Here is a 25,188-nt window from a genome sequence, read left to right on the forward strand (position 1 = left end):
AACTTTCTCTTTTCACACACTTTTCCAAACTCAGTTACCAACTTCTGCAGTTTCTCTCTTGAATTAGCCAGTGCTTACTGACTCACTTCCCAGGCCCTCTCATTCTCAATAGACTACATACTCGCCCCTCTCTCCAAGACTCTTGCATTTACCTCCCTAACCACCCCATCCATGAACAAATTAAACAACCATGGGGACATCTTACATCCCTGCCACAGATCGACCTTCACTAGGAACTAGTCACTCTCCTTTCTTCCTACTCGTACACATACCTTACACCCTTGATGAAATCTTCTCTACTTGTAACAGCTTAACTCCCTCACAGTATACTCTTGAAACCTTCTACAAAGCATCTCTATCAACCCTTCCATATGCCTTCTCCAGATCCATAAATACTACATACAAATCCATCCATTTCTCTTCAGTATTTCTCACACGCATTCTTCAAAGCAAACACCTGATTTACACATCTACCACTTCTGAAACCACACTGTTCCCCCCTAATCATATGCTCTGTCCATGCCTTCATTTTCTCAATTAATACCCTTCCATACAATTTTCGTGGAATATTCAGAAACTTATGCCTCTTTAGTGTGAACATTTACCTTTATCCCCTTTGCATTCGTATGATAGCACTGTATATGAATTCCGCCAATCCTCAGGCACTTCACCATAATCCATACATACTTTGAATATCTTTACCAACCAATCAACAAAACAGTCACTCCCTTTCTTAACAAATTCAACTGCAATACCATCGAAACCCGCCGTCTTGCTGGATTTCACCTTCCTCAAGGCTTTCACCACCTCCTCTCCTCACCAAACCACTCTCCCTGACTCTCTCACTTCGCACAACACCCCGACCAAAACACCTTACATCTGCCACTCTGTCATCAAACACATTCAACAAACCTTCAAAATACTCACTATATCTCCTCACTTCATCACTATCTGTTATCACTTCCCCCCTTACCCCCTTCACCGATGTTCCCATTTGTTCTCTTGTCTTATGCACGTTATTTACCTCCTTCCAAAACATCTTTTTATTCTCCCTAGAGTTTAATGATACTCTCTCAGCCCAACTCTCATTTGTTCTCTTTTTCAATTCTTGCACCTTCCTCTTGACCTCATGCTGTTTTCTCTTTTACATCTCCTGGTCATTTGTACTCCTTGTAGGTAATGTTGAAATGCCTCTTTTTTTTCTTTCACTAACATATGTACTTCTTCATCCCACCACTCACTACCCTTTCTAATCTGCCAACCTCCTATCTTTCTCATGCTACATGCATATCTTGCACAGGCCGTAAAGTGTAAGTTAGAAAAATGGATTTTGGAATTTATATCAAACTGAAAACTCAAGGGTGCAGCAAATTAGACTGTGACAACTGAAGATGATTGAATAGGAGTTACTTAAGAACAGCACTAGCCTTAATACTGTTTCTGGTGATGACATCCGTCATAGAAAAAGATTAAAAAGAAAGTATACCATGATGCTTCACAGATGACACCAAAGTCAGCAAAATGAAAAGCACAGAAGAGAAAAAGAGGAGACACGTAAAAGACCATATAAATGGCTGAAAATAATCTCATGGAATTCAGTAGAATTTGAACTACTAATTCATGCTAGGATATTGAGCATAACAGTTACACACCATAAATGACTAATGGGAAATCTATGTATTAGAGTTAAAGACTTTGGAGTGATCATAGAGGAAAACCTTAAGTATGGAGAACATAATTTTGAAATAACTTTATCTGATCAAGTAATGAGTGAAGTAATGATGAGAACATTTACTGGAAGAGAATGAACATTAATTTTGAAACTTCAGTACATGCATAGAAAGCAAACATGAACACTGCTGTATTGTGTAGTAACTTTGAGGACATACAGAAATTAACAAATTACACAGACTCCAAAAACACATCACAAGTAAAATTGAGGAAATGGAACATTTGAATTATCATGAGGTTAAAAGAATTCAAACTCTACTTCTGAGAAAACAATGATATATGTTAATCTGTGCATGGCAACAAACTGAAGGTATTCAAAACAACATACTTGCTTCCATGAAAGAAACAGAGTAATTAAGTCTACAGTAATACCTTGAAATACCATGAGAACACAAGCTATAAACTTATAAAAGTCCATTGGAAAGTGAAAAAGATATTCAAAGGACTGCCACATGAAATAAGATATCTCCATGGAATGAAAAAGAAATATTCAAAAGATGACTTGATACATGGCACATACAGTTCCATATGAACTCAATATTGGTAATTATACAATTTGCATGGCAGCTGAGAAAAAAGTTATTTGTAATCAAACAAGATATGACGTGAGCACTACTCACCCTGCCTGAGGGCTAAATCTTATTGCAGCTTCTGCAAAAATCATTGTCTGCTCCCATATATTTTTAAAGGCAATACATGACTAAGGTTTATTGTGGGTTAGCCTCTCCCCTCTCTATACCAACATTGGTGCCTCTCAAGCTTCTGTCCTGTCTCCTATACTTTTTCTCCTTTTTATCAATGATTTCCTTTCTTCCACAAATGACCAAATGCACTCATATAGTGATGACTCAGCAGTGCATTTCTCCACATCCTTCACTTTTGCTCCTTCTCTCACTCAATCTGCATCTTGTCTCAACAAAACTTCCTGAGTAAACTCTGACTTGGACAGGATATCTCAGTGGGGTAGATGAAACCTGGTTAAATTTAATGCTTCCAAGACTCAGTTTTCACACATCTCTATATTGAAAATGCTTCTCAACTTTCCTCTCTCCTTTGACATTTCTGTAATTCCACATCTTGACTCAGTGAACATACTTAGTATTACTGTGACCTCCTCTCTTTCTAGGAAACCCCTCATTACAGAAATAGCTAAGTATGCCTCTAAGAAACTGGGAGTCCTGTATCTAATTAGTTGTCGAAATTTTTATTCTTCCGAAGTTATTCCATTTGTACAAAGGAGTGATCTGTCCTTGTGCGGAGTACTGCTTTCACATCTGGAAGGTCATAGCTCTTCATCCTTATTTGACAGAGTTGAGTTGAAAGTGGTCTGACTTATAATCTCCAAGACTAACTGCAAAACTTGACACACTTGCCGTGCGTCACAATGTTGGTTCACTTTCTCTCCTCTATCGGTATCACTTAGGTTTATGCTCCTGAAAGCTGGCTGCATGTGTGCCCCCATCGCTAGCTAGACCATGCACTACATGGCAAGCTTTTGTGTCAAGTGATTGCTGTGTGGCCATTGGCAACTCAAGGGTGGGTTGTTTTTATAACTACTTTTCTGTACAACTTAAACCTCTGGAACTCTATTTCCTCTAATGTCTTTCCCAATAACTATGACCTGGCATATCTTAAAAAGCAGGCATTTCTTTTCCTCAGATTTTGTAGATACTTTTTCTTGTGTCTTTTTTTCCCTTTCATTAACCTTTCTATATTTCAATTTAGGCCTGGCCTAGATGTGGACTTTTGTCTGTGACTGTACCCTTAGAAAAACAAAATCCATTACACTTGCACTGGGTCTGTTTTTAAAAGTATTGTAAGTAGAAGAGAGTTTCTTTTGGGATGGGGATACCACAAGTAGGTCAGTAATTTATTTTGTTTCAGAAAATAAAGAATGGAAAGGTACTGAGACTGTCTCAGTCATTTTTGTCAGTGAGAAAAGTGACTCTTCAAAGTGTATGTTCTCAAGGATCAAAGTGTATTGTGCTGGAGGATTCCTCAAAGCTTATGATTTGAATTAGTGTGCATCAAACAAGATGTTTTTGGATGTCACAGTGATTGCTTCTTTTCATTGAATATTTGATTTGTTAAATTAAGGTATTGTTATAGTAAAACCATTGTACAGGATTGACAAGTCAAAGCAGATGTGTTTTGGCAGTATGTGTTTTTCTACTAGTTTGTGCATCATACAGAGGCTTAATATTTTGGAAGAGAGGTAGATCAGTATCACCTTGCTCAGTATATTCTCAAAGAAAAGGTAGCTTACTTTTTTGTGGGTGTCAACAAAGTTGCTGTTTGCTTATAGAAAACATATTATGGTAAACTGTAATAAACATGAATATTATTACTTTATCTTTTGAAAGACAGTATTGTACTGTATAATTGTACATCAACTTAGAAAATACTTGCCTATTGCAAAAATATGATTGGGTGGTAAAATATGTAGGTAATTAAACTTGAAGAGATTATCTACAGTGTCGGCAGAAAGAAATGACACCTACAATGAAAACAAACACCAAATATGGGAAATAGGGAAATAGGGGAAAAAAATTATCGATCAGGGTATTTTTATTCATCCTAATACTTCGTAATGTCTCCTCTGAGCTTCCTAACTTCTTCAAGACGGTCTGGCATGCTCCTGGCCAAGGATCTGAAGTATTCTTTGTTAGTATTTTTCCACACCTTGGTGATCGCCTCTTTTAGGCGTGGGACAGACGTTGTCTGGATAAGGGATAACTCATGCTTGATGTGTGCCGAGGCATTCTCAATCAGGTTAAGATCTGGGGAATTTCCCGGCCACTCAAGCACTTCGATGTTTGTGTCCTCCAGCCACTTTTTGACTAGGTCTGAGCCTTGACAAGGGGCCCCGTCATGCATAAACATGCCTTCGGGCCGATGAAGGTCATAGAAATGGTGCATGTGATCCTTCAGCACATCCAAATAATTTGCAGCATACATTGTCTCGTTTTTAGGGAGAAAAAATAAGTCCCCAGCTCCGGTGGCACCATTGAAAATTCCCCAAACCATCACTGAAGGAGGGTGTTTGACGACTTTTGCTGTGTATTTAGGATGGTAGCGGTTGGAGTTTGGGCTTCGGTGGCAGCGCTTAACACAAACACGTACTGTCTTGAAGGTTGATTCATCGGAGAAACAGGTCTGCATCCATTTCTCTGGGGTTCAGTCTTCGTATCTTCGTGGATATTGAAGTCTACATCGCTTCGTGCCGGCTGTTACAAGTGGCTTCACTGCTGCGTGTCGTGACGGGTGGTGCAAGCGTTCGCGAATGGTGCAGGTAGCAACGTTTCCTAGCAGTTCAGGGTACATTTTCTTGAGTCCTGTGGACGTAATAAACGGGTTTTTCAACACTTCACGCTGTAGGATATTGTCTGTCTTCTGAGAGGTTTTTCTTGGCCTCCCCGAGCGTGGTTTAGGGGCCGGAACCTGGTTGGGGGCAAGCTCCCTGCTGGCAGCGAGAAGCCTCAAGGCGGTTGACCGAGAACGTCCAACTTGGGCACAAATATCTTCAATGGAGACGTTTTCCTCCCTCAAAGCGAGGATATGGGACCTCTCCTAATTCGACGTCATGGTTCGACCCATATTTACTGATGTGGGGCACTATGGGGACACGAAATGGTGTTGGGTGGTATTTGGGAGTTAGCACAGGCAGGAGTGCTAAAATGATATGCCCACACACCGCAGAGTTTTCATGCAAATGGGGCAGTCAGTTGCCCTGGGCTACGCTCGAGGCGTGAAAACATTCCAGATGTCGCCAGAGAGAGCCACCGCTAACATAAGGTGGTTTGTGGCGGTCTTTTTTGAGATGTATTTTCCATTGCGTTTCAGTGGGAGGAGTCATTTCTTTCCGCAGACACTGAACATTACAGTTATATGAGTATTCTTATGTAATTATGCATTTACTTGGTTATACTGTAATCCTTAAATCTAAATGGAAGCACATGTCTAGTTAGTCTCTCACTGTACTTGGCAACTTCACTTGCTACATCTCTATCCTGGTCCTGCATGCTACAGTAACTTCACCTGTTGCACTAGAAACATCTTCTCTATAACTTATTTTATTCCTATCCTGGTCCTGCATGCTTCTTGGCACACTCACATTCATATTGTCCTCCAAACCCTAAACCTGAGTTTGTCTCTAACCTTCTGTCAACTTGTAAATCTCATGTTATATTGTCTCATGGTCTTTCTTCATCATCCAGATCTTGTTTATTAATCTTTCTCAAGTGTTGCCTATTGCAACTTACAGTCCCAGAATTAGTTATCACCTTGTATGACCTCTCATTCAACTCCTCTTCACTGTATCCTTCTGCCAGGTCTTGTCTCTGAGAGTACTTTGTTTGATCCTTGCCAGGTCTCTTATTTCTAATGGGTCAAGGTCTTTAGCTGTCTTACTATAGTACAGGTCCACCACCAATTTTCCAGCACACTTGGTTCCAAAGCCTTGCCGAATTAACCATCTTGCTGGACCAACTGTGGTCACATAATGATTCATCAACACACCTCTAACCCACTAATTATACATCTCCCATGTGTCTGAAGTTACCATGGACTACTAGAAATTCAAATTAAACAAATATTAAATGTAAATTAAATGAATAAATGAAATACATTATACACTTGCTCAGGACTGAGGAGCTCGTCAGCTATGAGTTTTGCACATTTGTCCACATACTTGGCAGCTCCTTCGTGGTTTGCAGACTGCTTTTCTCGGCACTCTTTATTCATGGAAATCCATGATGCCTCTTGAATCCTTGAAGCCATCCTTGACTATAGTCACACTCAAGTTGTTATTTACATTCTTTATGGAACAACTTACCCTGTTGAAACAGTTCCATCATCACCGATCATGCTCAGTACTCTTACCATCTTTCATAGTTTTTCTAACTGTCATTTGCTTCTTGGAATTGCTGTCTGCATAGAATTTCAATATTTTCTCCCTTTGCTTCTTTATATCATAAACAGTTGATGAACTAATACTGTACATGTCATACAGCCTATGCACTGACATACCATGGTCCATTTTTTCAACAGTTCTACTTTATCTTGGATCGATATGGACTGGTGTTTACGTTTGACACCACGACTGACACTCTCATATATCATAGAAGCCATAGCTAGGGTTAAATTTAAGCAAACTAAGCAAAGAATCTCACAGAATTGCAGTATCACCACCAACAAGTATGGTGTAAAGAATGTAAATAAACGTGCTCCACACACAACACCATCTGTGGCCGCCCAGTGAACCAGTCTGGTGGCTGTGGTAATTTCAAGTTCCCTCATATAATTTTGTCCGAACTAAAGGAGGTGCCGAACCATCAGTTGCCAAAAAATCGGTGGTGTACCTGTACCATGCAGTCTTCAGATTTGTGTCTCTTCTTTTCCTTTTCAAGTGAGACACCTGTCTCTTTAAGAGTTTCATACATTAGGTACAATGCGTATGCCCTTCTTCTAAGGTTCTGTTGAGCTGAACTCTTTTCCATATCCTTTGTAGGGATGTTTCTTTAGACCAGTATGGCCAAATATGGATCATTCAGCAGGACACAGCCTTTCTGATCAGACTCTTAGCAGTTTTGACAGCTGATTCAGCCATTCCATTCAATTGAGGATACTTAGGACTGCTTTTCTTATGCTAAAAATCATATTTGTCTGCATATTCCCCTAACTTCTCACTGATAAATTGTAGTCCATTATCAGTGATAAGCACTGCTGGAATCCCATAACTTGCAAAGTGAGCTATCAGTTTTCTGATGACTGTGCTCATCAACTTGCCAAAATTGCTAGAATAGTACACAGTCAGTAAAAAGTTCTGATTCCTCAGCTTAAACAATTCAACACCTACTCTTTATCATGGTCAGTCATGCTATCTCATGGGACATTAGGTTTCCTTCTTTTGAGCACTGTTGAACCAGTTGCATATTTCACACTCTTTGGTCTATTCAGCATTCACACTTGACCAATACCCTTGCATGCCTCAGATAGCCTTCTATATGAGTTGAGTGTATTGCTTCCTTGATCTTGGTATGCAAACCTTGAGGTATGACTATCTTATCTCCTTTGAATATCAAACCATTTTGTGCTGAGAACTCATCTCTTGAATATAAATAAGGCAGTAGCTGGTTGGGGACAGTATTGTTGATTTCAGACCACCCCGGGGTTATGGTTTCCAAGAGGGAATTCATTGTCTCATCATTTAGTGTTGCTCTTTTTAACTTTTCTCAAGATGCTCTAGTCTGATGGGTAGGAAAGATACCATGTTTATGATGATATTTATAGTCTCTTTAGAAGTCAGTGTTCTGCTTGCAAAGCTTGCATAAGATATTCTTTACATTCCTGCATCAACATAGCACCCAAGCCTGTCTGAGTAGCATAACACTGAATAGCAAGTATTTTTTTTGGTTATAGAAAGCTGACACTGGATGTTACTAACTGCTTGACTTTATTTAGAGCTTCTTCCTGTACTCTACCCCATTGCTATTCAACATCCCTTAAAAGGTTCACTGGGACCAAACTTCATATTAATCCCAAGCCTTAGCATTCATCATTAACCAAGAGAACTTGCACTTCATTTCTCTCCTAATGTTTGATTGGCTAAGAATCAAGTGGGATCCTTAGGTTGGTCCATTTAGACTGCTGATTTTCAGATTACTAGATATTACAAAGGAGTCTAATCTTCAGACTACTGGATGTAGAATATATTCAACAATTTGAATATATGGGTCAGTCAGGTCTCATTGACTCCTCGTTGAGTATGCAGGCTGTCACACTTGTTTACAAGAGTAGAATCTTAAGAAAGAAATAAGGTGTAGCTTCATCCAAACCTGATTCCTCTGTCTTTATTTCGTAAATCTTTTCCTTTTTTTCTTTTACTACATCTTTCTCCTTACATTCTTATCATTTTTCCAAAGTTTTCATACGTCTTCATTCTTCAAAAAAAAATTCCAAAAAGTATTCAGCTTCCTATTTGTTACCTCTTTCTCGTGATTACATTTTCATAACTGTTCTCTCCATTTTTTCTGTGCCATCCCCAAAGCCCTGACCAAGTTTGTATGATGATATTATATTCTGTCATTGCAGTCCTTTTTGCTCTTGTTTCAGACCCATGAACACCACCATGTGTATGAATGGACCAATTTATGCTTAAAAAGCATAGTTATACACAAATTCAAATGATGCCATTCACTTTCACACCCCATACCTTTTTCACCCTGTTAACCTACATGTAAGAGTAGAGAGCATGATAACCTTAGACTCGGAAATTTATTTTACCTGTAATGGGAACCATCAATAATATTTTCTCTTCATAAAACTTGATTTTTTTTAGAGAACCATTGACATATTTACAGTAAATTATTTTTTGGCAGGTGAAAGCAGTGTTTCCTGATGGTTCTCCTGCTGGAGGTGAACTAATGGAGGTTTGTGCTGAAGGAACATGCAAGAATATGACTACATCTCCTCGCGGTATCCTAGAGTTTGTCATTACCTCTTACACCACTGATAGAGTCCATGTAAGTTATGATAATTTGTTTGACAATGCTAAAATTTGTTTTGGTGTTATAAGTTGAAGAGGGAAAAATATTAGCTTGTTAAGGAAATGTATAGAGTATGACAAGATATGTAAGAAGTGAAAAATATTGAGAAATAGTGTGTACTTTGAATATTTAAAGTTTGGTTATTTAGAATAAGGTATAACATGGTAAAGGTAACCAGGAGTACAGAACGAAAGATTTAGAGTATCTTTTGAAGTATGGAAATTTGTTTTGAAAATGTCTAGTTGCAGAAAAAGTCTAGTTGCAGTCTGCAAATTTGTTTAAAGAAAATTATGGTTTACAATGAAGTTCTCATACATTAGCATTTAATTTCAATGTAGTATGTATTCAAATGCTGTGAAAAGGATGATATAATAATCTATGAATATTTTCTTTTTATCACTTATTATACTTTGTCGCTGTCAACTGCGTTAGCGAGGTAGCGCAACGGAAAAGATGGAAGAATGGCCCAACCCACACACATACACATGTATATATGTACACGCCCACACACGCTCATATACATACCTATACATTTCAACGTATACACACATATACATACACAGACATGTACATATATACATATGTACACATTCGTATTTGCTGCCTTCATCCATTCCCATTGCCACCCCACCACACATGGAATGGCACCTCCCCCCTCCCCCACATGCTGGTGAGGTAGCGCTAGGAAAAGACAACAAAGGCCACATTCGTTCACATTTAGTTTCTAGCTGTCATGTGTAATGCACCAAAACCACAGCTCCCTTTCCACAACTTTCCATGGTTTACCCTAGACATGTCCTCGTTCAATCCATTGACAGCATGTCGACCCCGGTGTGTCACATCGTTCCAGTTCCTCTATTCCTTTCATGCCTTTCACCCTCCTGTATGTTCAGGCCCTGATCGCTCAAAATCTTCTTCACTCCATCTTTCCACCTCCAATTTGGTCTCCCACTTCTCGTTCCTCCACCTCTGACACCTATATTCCTCTTTGTCAGTCTTTCCTCACTCATTCTTTCCATGTGACTAAACTATTTCAAAACACCCTCTTCTGCTTTCTCAACCACACTCTTCATATTACCACTCATCTCTCTTACCTTTTCATTACTTACTCCTTCAAACCACCTCACACCACATATTGTCCTCACGCAATTCATTTCCAACACATCCACCCTCCTCCGCACAACCCTATCTATAGCCCACGCCTTGCAACCATATAACATTGTTGGAAATATTTGTGTCACTTAAATTAGAACTTAAATTGTGTAAGATGCAAAAACGCATGGGAAGTATGAGATATGTATTTTCCTATTTGTACTGTAGGGGGAGGGAGTTTTACACTCATGGGGCCCCCATCTATTGGACATTCTGTACTATCATTCATCCTCTTAAATTTTTGGATGCAGTCTGCATTAGTTATGTCCTCAGTTGTTCTATTCCATTCATCCACCTCTCTTATACTATGAAAGGATTTCTTTACATCTTTTTAAACTTGTTTCTTACGTCTTGCTCAATCCCCACAGCTCAATTCCCACATCTCTCAAAGAGCTATACACTGTTCATGTCATCATCAGCTTTAAAAACTTGAAATGTGAGAAATGTGATTGGTTCACACTCCTCACTTATCTCTCTAACCTGTAAAGAAGTAAAGACATGGGACATACAATGTAAGGTTAAGAGATAGAGCAAAATGAATGTAAAACCCTCTCCCCATAAAACAAATGGAAAAAAAAGGAGCTACTCTGAAGTCCATTCTATCCATTTTAGGCTCTTGAGGTATTCAGGAAGCTGGCCACATATGCTGGTTAGGACCACAGGTCAGAAAGTATTATATGTGTGTGTGCTTATATGCACTGAATGTAGGGCAGTTGAGAAGTACTTAGTGTCTTCTTTATGATAATTGCATCTTGGGCACAAAGGGTCAAAGGAATATGAAGGAATTTAAACAACAGACTGGTAGGTCTCTTCAAGGCTGTTTGTGGTAGTGGAACATACCAGAAACCCAGAGATTATTGTAGTATAAATAAAAGGTCAACAAATAGTTAAAAGAAAATAACCAGCAACTTGTCAGTGAGACTAGGGAAGAATGTAAGCTGTGGACTTGAAGCACAATATTTTTCAAGTCTGTTCTTCAACATACCTATAGTACTGCTTTCAACTCTTCTAGATGGCAAATCGTTCCACATGGTAACAACCCTGTTGAAGAAAATGTATTTTCCCTCATTTGTGGTAAAATATATGCCTTTGAGTATGTATCCATTACAGTGGATGAAATCATATGAATGAAGTCTCAACAACTTGCTAGATCAGGATTATCAAAGCCTTTGATAATTTTGAATACTTGTAGATCATGGGATAGAGTGAATTGCAAAGATGTGGTTATACTGGGATCGACTTGCTGTTAGTGGATTGAACCACCAGGGCATGTGAAGTGCTATAGGTATGTTTAAGAATATCCTTGATAGATATTTAGCTTCAAGCCCACAACTTACATTGTTAGTCACATTGACAGTTTGCAGTTTTTTTAATCGTCTGTATGCCTTCTAATTTTCATGTCACTAATCTGTGAGTTTCTGATATCTTCCATTATCACAAACAGCCTCAAAAGGACAAAGTAGTCTGTTGCTGTTTGAATTCCTTTGCATCCCTTTGTTTATATCATCTTTGTTAACCTTTCTTCACTCATTCTCCCCATATGTTCAGTCCATTTCACCACTCCCTCTTTGTCGTTTTCAACCATCCTCTTCCTTTTACTGTACTTCCATCTTACCCCTCTTTGACTAACTCGATTTAATCACCTCTCAACACATGTTGTTCTCAAACATTTAACTTCCAACTCATTTACCCTCCTCTTCAAATCCTCATCTGTTGCCCATGCCTCACATTCATACATCATTATTGGGACTTCTATAGCTTCAAGTACACCCATGTTAGGACTACTCTACTTTCAAGCACACTCATTTTTTCCCTCCCAGATAATCACTCTATACAAACATTCATCAGTGTTTCCAGAATTTTTGCTCCTCACCAACCCTCTAACTCACTTCTGATTACATACTCGCTAGGACCCTCACCATCTTATCCACAAGCAAATTAAACAGGCATGGTGACAAAACACACCCCTGCTGCAGTCCAACCTTCACCTGGAATTAGTAGGTAAAGTATATATTTGTGATTTATTCTTAAAATGCTGCACAAATCCAGCTAAGTGTTTATGCAAATTTGTAGGTGTACACTTTTGTGGTTATTTTCTTGCATATCCATTTCTTTATTTTCAGATTAAAGCAATCCTTTATCCTCAAATCAAGAGTCCTGCATCACGGTGGCAGTACTTGATGTTTCAATCAGATTACCATCACAATTTACAGAGATACTTCTCCCCTTCAAATTCCTCACTAGTTATTCATGTTCCTGAGGACCATCTTGTGTGTCATTCTGGGAAACCACAGGAGCATCTTATTCCAGTGCTGTATGCTGCTGTCAACCAGACAAAAGCCAACATTACCATTCAGGTATAAAGTGAATTTAAGAAAGTATTTTTAGTCCTCTTTCATTGAGTGGTTGGTAATTCGAATATTTACTGTTGGTATCATTAGTATGTCAGTGATATTCTTTGATTGATGAGAACTTCATCTTTGTGTGATTCATGACTTGTGCTTGTCAGCTTAGATTTACACTTCTTTGTGAACTTCCACTTCCTGTTATTGAGGGAAGTGACTTCATTTCACATGTCAGTATTTCCATATCTTGCCAAACAGGTCTTAGCACCTGTTGGTTTTCTTTCCATTTTGTATTTCATTCGTGCTTGCTTACTTTGTCATTACATTTTGAAGCTCATTCTTGCAAGTTTAATTTTCATAGAAAGATTAATTACCTTTCGTATTGCATGGAGAGGGAGTTTTACAGCTCTTGAATACTCTCTGCTCTTATTTAATATAAAGATTGTAATTACTTATTTGTGTTGTACATAGAGGGAGTTTTACAGCTCTTGAATACTTTCTATTATATAGCCTCTTATATTCATGTATGCTGTCTGCATTAACCATGACATCGATCCATCTTTTTCCATTTACCTACCATCCTCATACTAGAAAAGTATTTCTTAACATCCTTAATTACAAGCTTCTTATTCAATTTTATGTTGTCCTTTGCTTGCTCTGTCCCTGCATCTCTCAGAGAACTATCCACTAACCACTTCTCATGCACAGAATCCTGTTGAAGAGACAGAATTTTTTCAAAGCATGATGAACACTGCATAGTGCTTCATTTGACCTGTAGCTTGATCTTTGTAGAAATTCTTAGATTCAATACAAGAAAATTCATTTATAACCAGTAACTTATGAATCTTTCTTACTCCAGGTAAGCATTTTCTTATGATCATTTATCATCATAACTAAAAATCATATTTGCTACTCCCTGTGTTTTGTTTTTAAAGTCAATGAGTCTGTAAACAAACTTGTTGTACATTGACTTGCAGAATTTCATGAGATATCTTCTTGGTAGGTTGTGTCACGAGGGCAGATCCAGTTCTCCAGCACAGAGGAGTATGAACTTCACTCTACAGATTTGCCTCTAGATGAAGAACATGTGCTAGGGCAACTGCCATCCCTATCCCAGCATACTGTCAGAGGAGTCAAAAACTTGCTGGTCAGACTTCCGCCAACTGCTTCACCCAAAGCAAAGGTAGGTGAATTAGTGCGGATGTGCTCTTATACCTTGATTTATTAATCATTTTGGCTCTCTCTCTCTCTCTCTCTCTCTCTCTCTCTCTCTCTCTCTCTCTCATATACACATACACAAGGCAAAGCGAATAAGTGCAGTAAGTTAATGTATAAAAGTGAAACTTGCCAAAGATAGGTAAAAATTTTATTTATGTAACCAAAAGGCATTTCATTTTCAGTTAAAGATGCATTGTTCTCCTCATATTTTTAGGAAAAATTATTGTTGAAAGTTTCATTACTGTTACCAGTATTACTCTGAGAGATAATTTACCATTTAGGTAGTAGTTGGTAGGCAGCCATCAACCAAGGAGGTATAATACAAGTACTACCTGCCTTGGTACTGGAAGGCCAGCACTTCAGTAGTTGTCAAGTTGCACTCCTTTGACCCAGGTAGCTGTCTTTTTCTGCCTCACCCACAGACATGCAGTCTCTCCTTGTCGCACATAACACTTGACAGCACTTAACTCACATGTCATTCTTCACACCTCTAGATTTTTCTGCGATGAGTTCTGTATGCTAGCCCTGCCTTTTGGCTGAATTGTAGGAGGAATAGATAGAAGTAGTTGATAAGAATATTATACAGGAGCATAAGGTAAAAGTAATAGTTAGGAACATTAGCTGGGAGCATTAGTTAGAACTACCTTTTGGCTGAATAGTAGGAGCCAAAATAGTAGGAGCATAAGGCAGAAGTGATAGGTAGGAACATTATCTGGGAGCATTAGTTAGAACTAGTAAGTTAGAACATTGGGTAGTAATATTAGGTAATAGGAATATTATACAGGAGCATAAGGCAGAAGTGATAGGTAGGAACATTAGCTGGGAGCATTAGTTGGAACTAGTAAGTTAGAACATTGGGTAGTAATATTAGGTAATAGTAGATGGTGCGAACAATAGGTAGGAGCCTCTGAAAACATTGTGTTAGAGTAGTCATCTGCCATGCTGTTTAGGGTGAGGCACTAAAGGCTAAGAAGTGGCACTGGAGTTCACCAGTTACGTAGACTCTTTTGCCATGGCCACCCACTAGAGGGTCTTCTAAAAGGAAACAGGCATCAGAGATGTAGATAGATAGATGGATGAAATAATTTGAGACCTCAAGCACTGCCTGAGCCAGGAATGGCTGATGTGGACTCAGTTATGGGTGTGTCCCAAAACCTCTCAGTCAAAACTATATCTGCAAAAAGAAGACTAGGAATGAAAGCAAAGATGAGGTGAGATAAAAACACCAGAGAGTAGATGTTTGGGGATGTTATGAGAACTTGTTAAGGAGCAAGACCATAACGTGAAATTAAGTGAGAAAATTGTTAGAAATGGTGTAAATGAATAATTATATAGTATAAGAGTGGTGGATGAATGGAACAAAATGACTGAGGACATGGTCAATGGAGACAGCAAACATGAATTTTAGAGGCTGTGTGATAGTAGAGAATGAACAGTACAAATAGGTAATCACTGATAGGTAGTTACAGGAAGATGGTTGTTGGTAGGCTGCCAGCAATCAGGGAGGTATACTATCATTACTACCTGACTGTGTATTTGGAGGGTTAGTGACAGCTGTGTAGTGAGCCAGCATTTCATTGGTTGTCACGTTGCACTCCTCTGACCCAGGTAGCTGTCTTTTCTTTCTACCTCACCCATGTGTGGACTACTGGTATTCTGTCTACAAACATACAATCTCTCCTTGTCACACATAACACTTGACAACACCTACCTTACACAGCTTATTCATAGCCCTAGATTTTCCTGCTTTGAGCACTGTGCTTTAGCCCTGCATTTTAGCAATATGGTAAGAGCAATATATAGAAGTAGTAGGTTGGAACATTTAGGCAGGAGCATTAGGTAGAAGTAGTCAGTAGGAACATTAGGTAGGAGCCGATGCAAACACTGTGCTAGAGTTGCATTCTACCAGTGGCCTGTTGAGGGTAAGGCATTAAATGCAACAAAGTGGCAATGGAGGCCACTAGTTATGGAGACTCAATTGCCATGACCAACCCCTTAAGGGAGTTCCAGTTGGGAACAGGCATCAGATAAATAGACAGATTGGTAATGGCACGTATGGATGCATCACACACACACACACACACACACACACTTACTTACTTGAGGGGGACAGACGTGTTTGTGGCACTCCTGAGCTGCCCAAGATCAACTGTGTCTTGTGATACCCCCAAGTTGGATATTTACATTACACTTAATCAGACCTCTGTCTTCACACAAGATTGTCAAATTCGAACAAATATCACTTTACAGTGAACAGTGATAATGTTTCCCACAGTGCCTATGGTTATGGTCACAAGGCCACATAACTTAAACACCACCACAACATTGACAATACACCAGTACACATATCTGTTGTTTGAAGAAGAGTAATGCTTATCCCAACACCTGTGTTCTTTAGAAGTTGAAATAATTGACAATATTTCATGCCAGAGGTAAGCAGAGGCATAGTTATGGGAAAGCAGATGAAATATTATTTACCAAGAGATGACAGCACAGACCAACGAAAATTGAACTCCTAAAACTTTTTACATTTCCACGGAAATGGTATAACCAGCCAACTTGTTTGCTATCAAACGTTACCTCCCTGTCCAACAAAATGGAGGAAGTAGTCATCACCACCAGGTCAGTCCACAGCCAGCTCATAGCAGTTATAGAGGCCTGGCAGATTATTCCTGAAATTAGCACCATGAGTGACTACATTTCCATCTCCCACCTTTGTACATCAAAGTGTGTAGGTGTGGCACTCTTCTGTTACAAAGACTTACATCTAGCTCAGCTTACAGTAAACTAACCTGAGGGGTCTGGAAGTGCTATGAGTTAAGGTTTTGCCTACATTACACCCATGTCAAAATGGCATCATCAATTATTGTGTGATCTGCCATCTGCCACTCTCCTCCACTTTGGGGGCACTTTCAGAGCACCTTACTTTACTTCTGATACACTTAGGACAAGGTACCCTTGGTCTGTGTTTGTGATTTTGGGATATTTCAATGAGATAGACACCACCATCTTCCAAGAACAATTCTACTTTTCTAATATTGCTCACTTTCTTACGCATGGTCATAATGCTCTTGATCTGATTCTTACTGACATAGCTAACTACTACCTGCCACCCATGCCTTTCTTTCCTCATGGATGCTGTCCTCGTTTATCATTGTTGTGGTCCTCCACCCCCACCATCTTCCAGCACAAGTGGGCAACGCCAAAACTTATCAGCCACTTACTCACTCAGGAAAGAAAAATTATGGCTGGCAGGTAACTTGTCATCACTGGGCTGAGGTGACCAGTGAAGAGGATGTTGAAATCATTTGGGAGAAGTATCATGAAACCTTCAGCCAGGCTTACCAACACTTCTTTCCTGAAAAGATAGTAACACTATACCTGGACAATGATCCATGGATCTCCTACTGCATTAAGCAACTTATGCAGCGGTGGAATTGAGCATTCAACAATCACAACGACTTCTCCAAGCAACTTCATAACAAAGTGCAATGCAAGGTACAAGTTGCGAAGAAGACCTGTTCCCCAAACATGGTGCAGCATTTAAAGCAGGCCATCATTGGGCATTGGTACAGTAGAATAAAAGAACTAACTGGCTATGACAAGTGAAGGCTTTCCTCCTTCCCCTGTGTATACGAACTTAACAGTGAGGGAGCCGCATACCAAATTAATAACTGCTTTACCACTATTTGCCAATGATTACCTCAATTTGACATCAGCTCCCTCCTAACATGCCTACTAACCCCATCATCCTCAAACACAGTAGAGAAATATCAAGTAGCTAAGCACCTTCAGGACCTTAAAATCAAATGCTGAGCCACACCCATAGATCTTCCAGTGAAACTATACAAGGAATTCTCCCTTGAATTAGCAATGCTTCTAACAGCAATAGTAACTGCTTCAATCAAACAATGTGTAATCAGCGAAGTTAGCTGGTTGAGGTTGGCAGGTCTGCTTCATGTTGGTGGGAACCCTATTCGGTGGTTTGATACCCTGGGGCATGTACGTGGCAAGTGTAAGAACACAGTGTCCTTAATGTGTGGTGGAAATTTTGCCATTATCTAAGCAGGTATGTTGGCTGAGTTGTAGAACAAGGATGTGTATGGTGCAAAGAGATTCAGAGATTGTTGTGACGATATGTGGAATTCCTGGCAGTTAGGATATTGTGGATTTTTGACAGGAATCATATTGTTGGCAACTTAGCGTCATCTGAGAGACGTTGGCCATGATTAGATGTACAATACCAAGAATTGTATGGAAGGATCTGGCCTGTTACATTGTGTCATGGATGGTCGTATGTATAGAGGCCAAGGGTTCCTCAAGGGAGGGGAAATGTCCCAAGTGAGATCTATCTGGTTCTGGGGAGTGGCATAGAATATTCCAGGCTGTAGCTAGACTGTGCAAATATTAACGCTAAACTAGAGGACCATGTGGTTATGAGGAAGTGTTGGTTTGACTAAGTACTCAGACTGGGTTCCAGAAGTGAATAACATAAGAGTGGTGAGGCAGATTAATATGTTGTGGACTTGGTGTTGGAATGTGAGAAAGTATGCTGGTATTAAGGGTTAATGTGTAAAGGACTTTAAGGACAGAGTTAATTAGGGTAAAAGTGTGTGACTTACCTGCCATATTAAGGTTTGGCCATGTGGACTTAATTGTAGTGTGAATCAAATTAAGAAAGTTACCAGGCATTGTGTTAATAGCGAACACCTTTGATGTGAATAATTTGTGAACTTTTGGAAATCTTGTATTTAGTGTTGTAAGTAAGGGTTCATTTAGTTTTGAAACTAAATTGACCTGTGTGTTAATTGTTTTGTATCAGACGTTATCATTGTAATGTTTCTTTTGTAAATGACTAAGTAGATTTTTGTTACTTTTCAATTACCTATGCAGGAATTCATTTGCACAGTAAGTTTTCTTTGTAAGTGAGGTGAGGCAAGCCCTGTTATGGAGAAAAACAGGAGGAAGTGAAGTGTTTTAGATATCTGGGAGTGGATTTGGCAGTGGATGGAACCATTGAAGTGGAAGTGAATCATAGGATGGGGGAAGGGGCGAAAGTTCTGGGAGCATTGAAGAATGTGTGGAAGTCGCGAACATTATCTCGGAAAGCAAAAATGGGCATGTTTGAAGGAATAGTGGTTCCAACAGTGTTATAGGGTTGCGAGGCGTGGGCTATGGATAGAGTTGTGCGGAGGAGGGTGGATGTGCTGGAAAGGAGATGTTTGAGGACAATATGTGGTGTGAGGTGGTTTGATCGAGTAAGTAATGATAGGGTAAGAGAGTTGTGTGGTAATAAAAAGAGTGTGGTTGAGAGAGCAGAAGAGGGTGTCTTGAAATGGTTTGGTCACATGGAGAGAATGAGTGAGGAAAGATTGACCAAGAGAATATATGTGTCAGAGGTGGAGGGAACGAGGAGAAGTGGGAGACCAAATTGGAGGTGAAAGGATGGAGTGAAAAAGATTTTGAGTGATCGGGGCCTAATCATGCAGGAGGGTGAAAGGTGTGCAAGGAATAGAGTGAATTGGAACGATGTGGTATACTGGGGTCGACGTGCTGTCAATGGATTGAACCAGGGCATGTGAAGCGTCTGGGGTAAACCATGGAAAATTGTGTGGGGCCTGGATGTGGAAAGGGAGCTGTGGTTTCGGTGCATTATTACATGACAGCTAGAGACAGAGTGTGAACGAATGTGGCCTTTGTTGTCTTTTCCTAGCGCTACCTTGCGCACATTTGGGGGGAGGGGGTTGTTATTTCGTGTGGCAGGGTGGCGATGGGAATGACTAAAGGCAGACAGTATGAATTATGTACATGTGTATATATGTATATGTCTGTGTGTGTGTATATATATATGTATACGTTGAGATGTATAGGTGTGTATATGTGCATGTGTGGACGTGTATGTATATACATGTGTATGTGGGCGGGTTGGGCCATTCTTTCGTCTGTTTCCTTGCGCTACCTCGCTAATGCGGGAGACAACGACAAAGCAAAATAAATGAATATAATAAACAAATGTAAATACCTTACAGCTTGAAAGACAGCATATGTCTCTCCTCTACTCAAATTCACCAACCCAGAGCTTACACCATATAGCAGTCACTCCAGTGCCCAGTCTAATTTGTGAAAGTTTTATTTTTTTACTGGCCTATGCTGACACAGCTAATTCACTCCTTACAAATATTGATATTTCCTATAGGTAAAATATTTACAAATCTGTAAAATATTTTAAAATAATTCTGTGTCTGAATTATTTAATATATTGAAATAAGTTGAATAACTTGAAAAATTGTTATCCATATGGCTGATTCCATCATGCATTTTAGGTGACTGTGCTAATTTTTTTGTAATTGAGCTGACTGGAGTAAATAATCTTAGGAGCATAAGGAGAATTTAGATGTTTAACTCTAGAGTGTTGCCTTTTTTTAACATTAAAAATAAACATTTCAGTCCCCTTTGGCAAGCTGCACTTCTATATGCTTACTGCTCTTGATCACTTCACAATGTAATCCTCTAACAAATTTGGTTTCCTGGTATGGTAGGGATGTGGCATTTTTTGTATGCATAGAGGGGTATTTATTGTGAGAGAGCAGTGGTTCTCACACAAATGATGGCTACAATTCTGAACTAGTGAAATGTGAAATCCACCAACAAACCCTTTACAAACAGTTTTACAAGCAAATATTACTGCATAATGAAGGGCCAGGATTGAATGAGATGGATTAAAGAAACTTTTTAAAGGCTGATGCACAGCACCTTTTGGCATGGCTGCTGGGAGATAACTGATGCCCCTATGGTGTATGCCATGTAGGGTTGCCATATATCTCAACAGATATGGATTTCCATGAGAGAGCAGGCTTTGATAAATGATTTACCAGAGTTTCATGACAATCACAATTATTCAATTTAAGATAAATTTCTATCGTTTGAATGATGCCAGTGTTGTGTCAGATGCCAATTGGACAAGACCACACATTGACATGACTTGCACATCATAGTGCACTAGAGTGTTAAGGTATAGAATTGACACCAGGAAAGAAGGAAAAATAGGAAATATCAGGGCTTGAAGGAAATTGTAATACTTGATATATATATATATAATGGGGAGGTGATAACAAGTAGTGGTGATGTGAGAAGGAGATGGAATGAGTATTTTGAAGGTTTGTTGAATGTGTCTGATGACAGAGTAGCAGATATAGGGTGTTTGGGTCGAGGTGGTGTGCAAAGTGAGAGGGTTAGGGAAAATGATTTGGTAAACAGAGAAGAGGTAGTAAAAGCTTTGCGGAAGATGAAAGCCGGCAAGGCAGCAGGTTTGGATGGTATTGCAGTGGAATTTATTAAAAAAGGGGGTGACTGTATTGTTGACTGGTTGGTAAGGTTATTTAATGTATGTATGACTCATGGTGAGGTGCCTGAGGATTGGCGGAATGCGTGCATAGTGCCATTGTACAAAGGCAAAGGGGATAAGAGTGAGTGCTCAAATTACAGAGGTATAAGTTTGTTGAGTATTCCTGGTAAATTATATGGGAGGGTATTGATTGAAAGGGTGAAGGCATGTACAGAGCATCAGATTGGGGAAGAGCAGTGTGGTTTCAGAAGTGGTAGAGGATGTGTGGATCAGGTGTTTGCTTTGAAGAATGTATGTGAGAAATACTTAGAAAAGCAAATGGATTTGTATGTAGCATTTATGGATCTGGAGAAGGCATATGATAGAGTTGATAGAGATGCTCTGTGGAAGGTATTAAGAATATATGGTGTGGGAGGCAAGTTGTTAGAAGCAGTGAAAAGTTTTTATCGAGGATGTAAGGCATGTGTACGTGTAGGAAGAGAGGAAAGTGATTGGTTCTCAGTGAATGTAGGTTTGCGGCAGGGGTGTGTGATGTCTCCATGGTTGTTTAATTTGTTTATGGATGGGGTTGTTAGGGAGGTAAATGCAAGAGTCTTGGAAAGAGGGGCAAGTATGAAGTCTGTTGGGGATGAGAGAGCTTGGGAAGTGAATCAGTTGTTGTTCGCTGATGATACAGCGCTGGTGGCGGATTCATGTGAGAAACTGCAGAAGCTGGTGACGGAGTTTGGTAAAGTGTGTGGAAGAAGAAAGTTAAGAGTAAATGTGAATAAGAGCAAGGTTATTAGGTACAGTAGGGTTGAGGGTCAAGTCAATTGGGAGGTGAGTTTGAATGGTGAGAGGCTGGAGGAAGTGAAGTGTTTTAGATATCTGGGAGTGGATCTGTCAGCGGATGGAACCATGGAAGCGGAAGTGGATCATAGGGTGGGGGAGGGGGCGAAAATTTTGGGAGCCTTGAAAAATGTGTGGAAGTCGAGAACATTATCCCGGAAAGCAAAAATGGGTATGTTTGAAGGAATAGTAGTTCCAACAATGTTGTATGGTTGCGAGGCGTGGGCTATGGATAGAGTTGTGCGCAGGAGGATGGATGTGCTGGAAATGAGATGTTTGAGGACAATGTGTGGTGTGAGGTGGTTTGATCGAATAAGTAACGTAAGGGTAAGAGAGATGTGTGGAAATAAAAAGAGCGTGGTTGAGAGAGCAGAAGAGGGTGTTTTAAAATGGTTTGGGCACATGGAGAGAATGAGTGAGGAAAGATTGACCAAGAGGATATATGTGTTGGAGGTGGAGGGAACGAGGAGAAGAGGGAGACCAAATTGGAGGTGGAAAGATGGAGTGAAAAAGATTTTGTGTGATCGGGGCCTGAACATGCAGGAGGGTGAAAGGAGGGCAAGGAATAGAGTGAATTGGAGCGATGTGGTATACAGGGGTTGACGTGCTGTCAGTGGATTGAATCAAGGCATGTGAAGCGTCCGGGGTAAACCATGGAAAGCTGTGTAGGTATGTATATTTGTGTGTGTGGACGTGTGTATGTACATGTGTATGGGGGTCGTTGGGCCATTTCTTTCGTCTGTTTCCTTCCGCTACCTCGCAAACGCAGGAGACAGCGACAAAGTATAAAAAAAAAAAAAAAAAAAAAAAAAAAAATTAAGACAGACATTTAAAAGTTACTAGTGAGGGAAATAAGATATCAAACTGCACCTTACACCTCTGACAAATCTTTTTACCTAATGATTGAATTAAGACTTTTGTGATGTCCATTATCCAGTCTTCATACATTTATTTCCAGATAATAATGCTTCTTTCACTATGTCCATCCCCAGGTGGTAGTTTGGTACGTCCGTGATAATGGAGAGGTAGTATCAGATACTCAAGAGCTGAAGATTCAGAAATGTTTCACGAACAAAGTCAGTCTTGTTTGGTCCAATGCTAAGGTTGAACCAGGGGAAAAAGCTCATCTTGATATATCTGCAGAACCTCATTCTCTTTGTAGTCTTGGTAAGGACTAACTTTTGATTCTCTTATCAAAGAATTCATGTGTTTGTAAACTAATAAATACCTTCTCAAGTAACAAGATTAGGTTTTGAATATTATTAACAGTATTCTAACAAAACCTTTTAACATCATTTAGTCAGTAAGTAAGGAAAATGAGGTATATGCTTTAGAAAAAAGTTCAATTGAAAGTTTAAAACAACTTTTACCCCTAACAATGCATCAGACAACCTGCCTTTAGTTAACAAATCACTCTATAAACAGCTTCAGAGGTGAAAGAAAACATGACAGCGACAAAGTATAATAGAAAAAGAATATTATATATTTATGTTTATTTATTATACTTTGTTGCTGTCTCCCACGTTAGTGAGGTAGCGCAAGGAAACAGATGAAAGAATGGCCCAACCCACCCTCGTACACATGTATATACATACACGTCCATGCACGCACATATACATACCTATACATTTCAACGTATACATATATATACATACACAGACACATCCATATGTACACATGTACATAATTCATACTTGCTGCCTTTATTCATTCCTGTCGCCACCCTGCCACACATGAAATGACAACCCCCACCCCCTGCATGTGTGCGAGGTAGCACTAGGAAAAGACAACAAAGGCCACATTTGTTCACACTCAGTCTCTAGCTGTCATGTTTAATGCACCGAAACCACAATTCCCTTTCCACATCCAGGCCCCACAAAACTTTCCATGGTTTATCCCAGACACTTCACATGCCCTGGTTCAATCCATGGACAGCACGTCAACCCCGGTATACCACATCGCTCCAATTCACTCTATTCCTTGCACTCCTTTCACCCTCCTCCATGTTCAGGCCCTGATTGCTCAAAATTTTTTTCACTCCATCCGTCCACTTCCAATTAGGTCTCCCACTTCTTGTTCCCTCCACCTCTGACACATATATCCTCTTTGTCAATCTTTCCTCACTCATTCTCTCCACGTGACTAAACCATTTCAAAACACCCTCCCTCCACCACACTTTTTTTTACTACCACACATCTCTCCTACCCTTTCATTACTCACTCGATCAAACCACCCCACACCACACATTGTCCCCAAACATCTCATTTCCAACACATCCACCTCCTCCGCTTAACCCTATCTATAGCCCATGCCTCACAACCGTACAACATTGTTGGAACCACCATTCCTTGAGGTGGGGAAATTTTTTCCTAAGGGTCTGATGGCCACCCACACAATACACAAAGCCAAGACCTCACAAGAAATGGCAGACATGGACAACAAATATTTCCCAGCACATGGTTACTCCCTGGGGAAGTAACCCAATTCTGGGTGTCATTCTCCTCAAACCAGAAGAACCATTCACTACAGACCTCAAAACAGGACCAAACATCACAGCTACACACCACAGTTACTGCCCACCGTAGCTTGAAGAAAATAAATGGTACAGTAATTGTACAAAAGATAGGCACATCACCTACAAGCATTGTTATTGGAAGGTGTAGCATGCCAACATTGTGGTCCAGATAAAAACTAAGGGCAAGGATGAATGTTGGTCACCTTTCGTTCACACCAACAATGACCAGTTGGATGAAGATCTACTAACGGGTTACCTGAACAATTGCATTGAAGTAGAGCAAGGACAAGTTGAAGGAGAAACATTAATAGCAATGTGCATTGGATCTTCAGATTGCTAAGAGACTTTGTAAAGTCTGAAAATCATACTGGGAGGATTATGATGTGAAGAGCATTTGATAGCTTTGAGCATGATTATTTCAAAACCAGTATTAGATTTAATACACTTTTTCTCTGGGGAAAGTCTGTGCTGTAGTGTGTGTGATACTTTGGCCCATAATTTTATGGT

The 25,188-nt window shown here is 39.7% G+C and overlaps 1 protein-coding gene across 1 annotated transcript in view; it reads left to right on the plus strand.

Moving 5' to 3' along the window:
* Positions 1–25,188, plus strand: part of LOC139752129 (alpha-2-macroglobulin-like) — a 196,432-nt gene that overhangs the window by 45,075 nt on the left and 126,169 nt on the right. Inside the window, exons 8-11 of the mRNA XM_071668047.1 lie at positions 9,111–9,254; positions 12,554–12,787; positions 13,779–13,958; positions 23,159–23,333. Of these exons, the coding sequence (XP_071524148.1) occupies positions 9,111–9,254; positions 12,554–12,787; positions 13,779–13,958; positions 23,159–23,333 (733 nt within the window). The remainder of the gene's footprint in view (positions 1–9,110; positions 9,255–12,553; positions 12,788–13,778; positions 13,959–23,158; positions 23,334–25,188) is intronic.

Source organism: Panulirus ornatus, chromosome 12 (assembly GCF_036320965.1).
Source record: "Panulirus ornatus isolate Po-2019 chromosome 12, ASM3632096v1, whole genome shotgun sequence".
In the NCBI taxonomy this organism is placed as follows: Eukaryota; Metazoa; Arthropoda; class Malacostraca; order Decapoda; family Palinuridae; genus Panulirus; species Panulirus ornatus.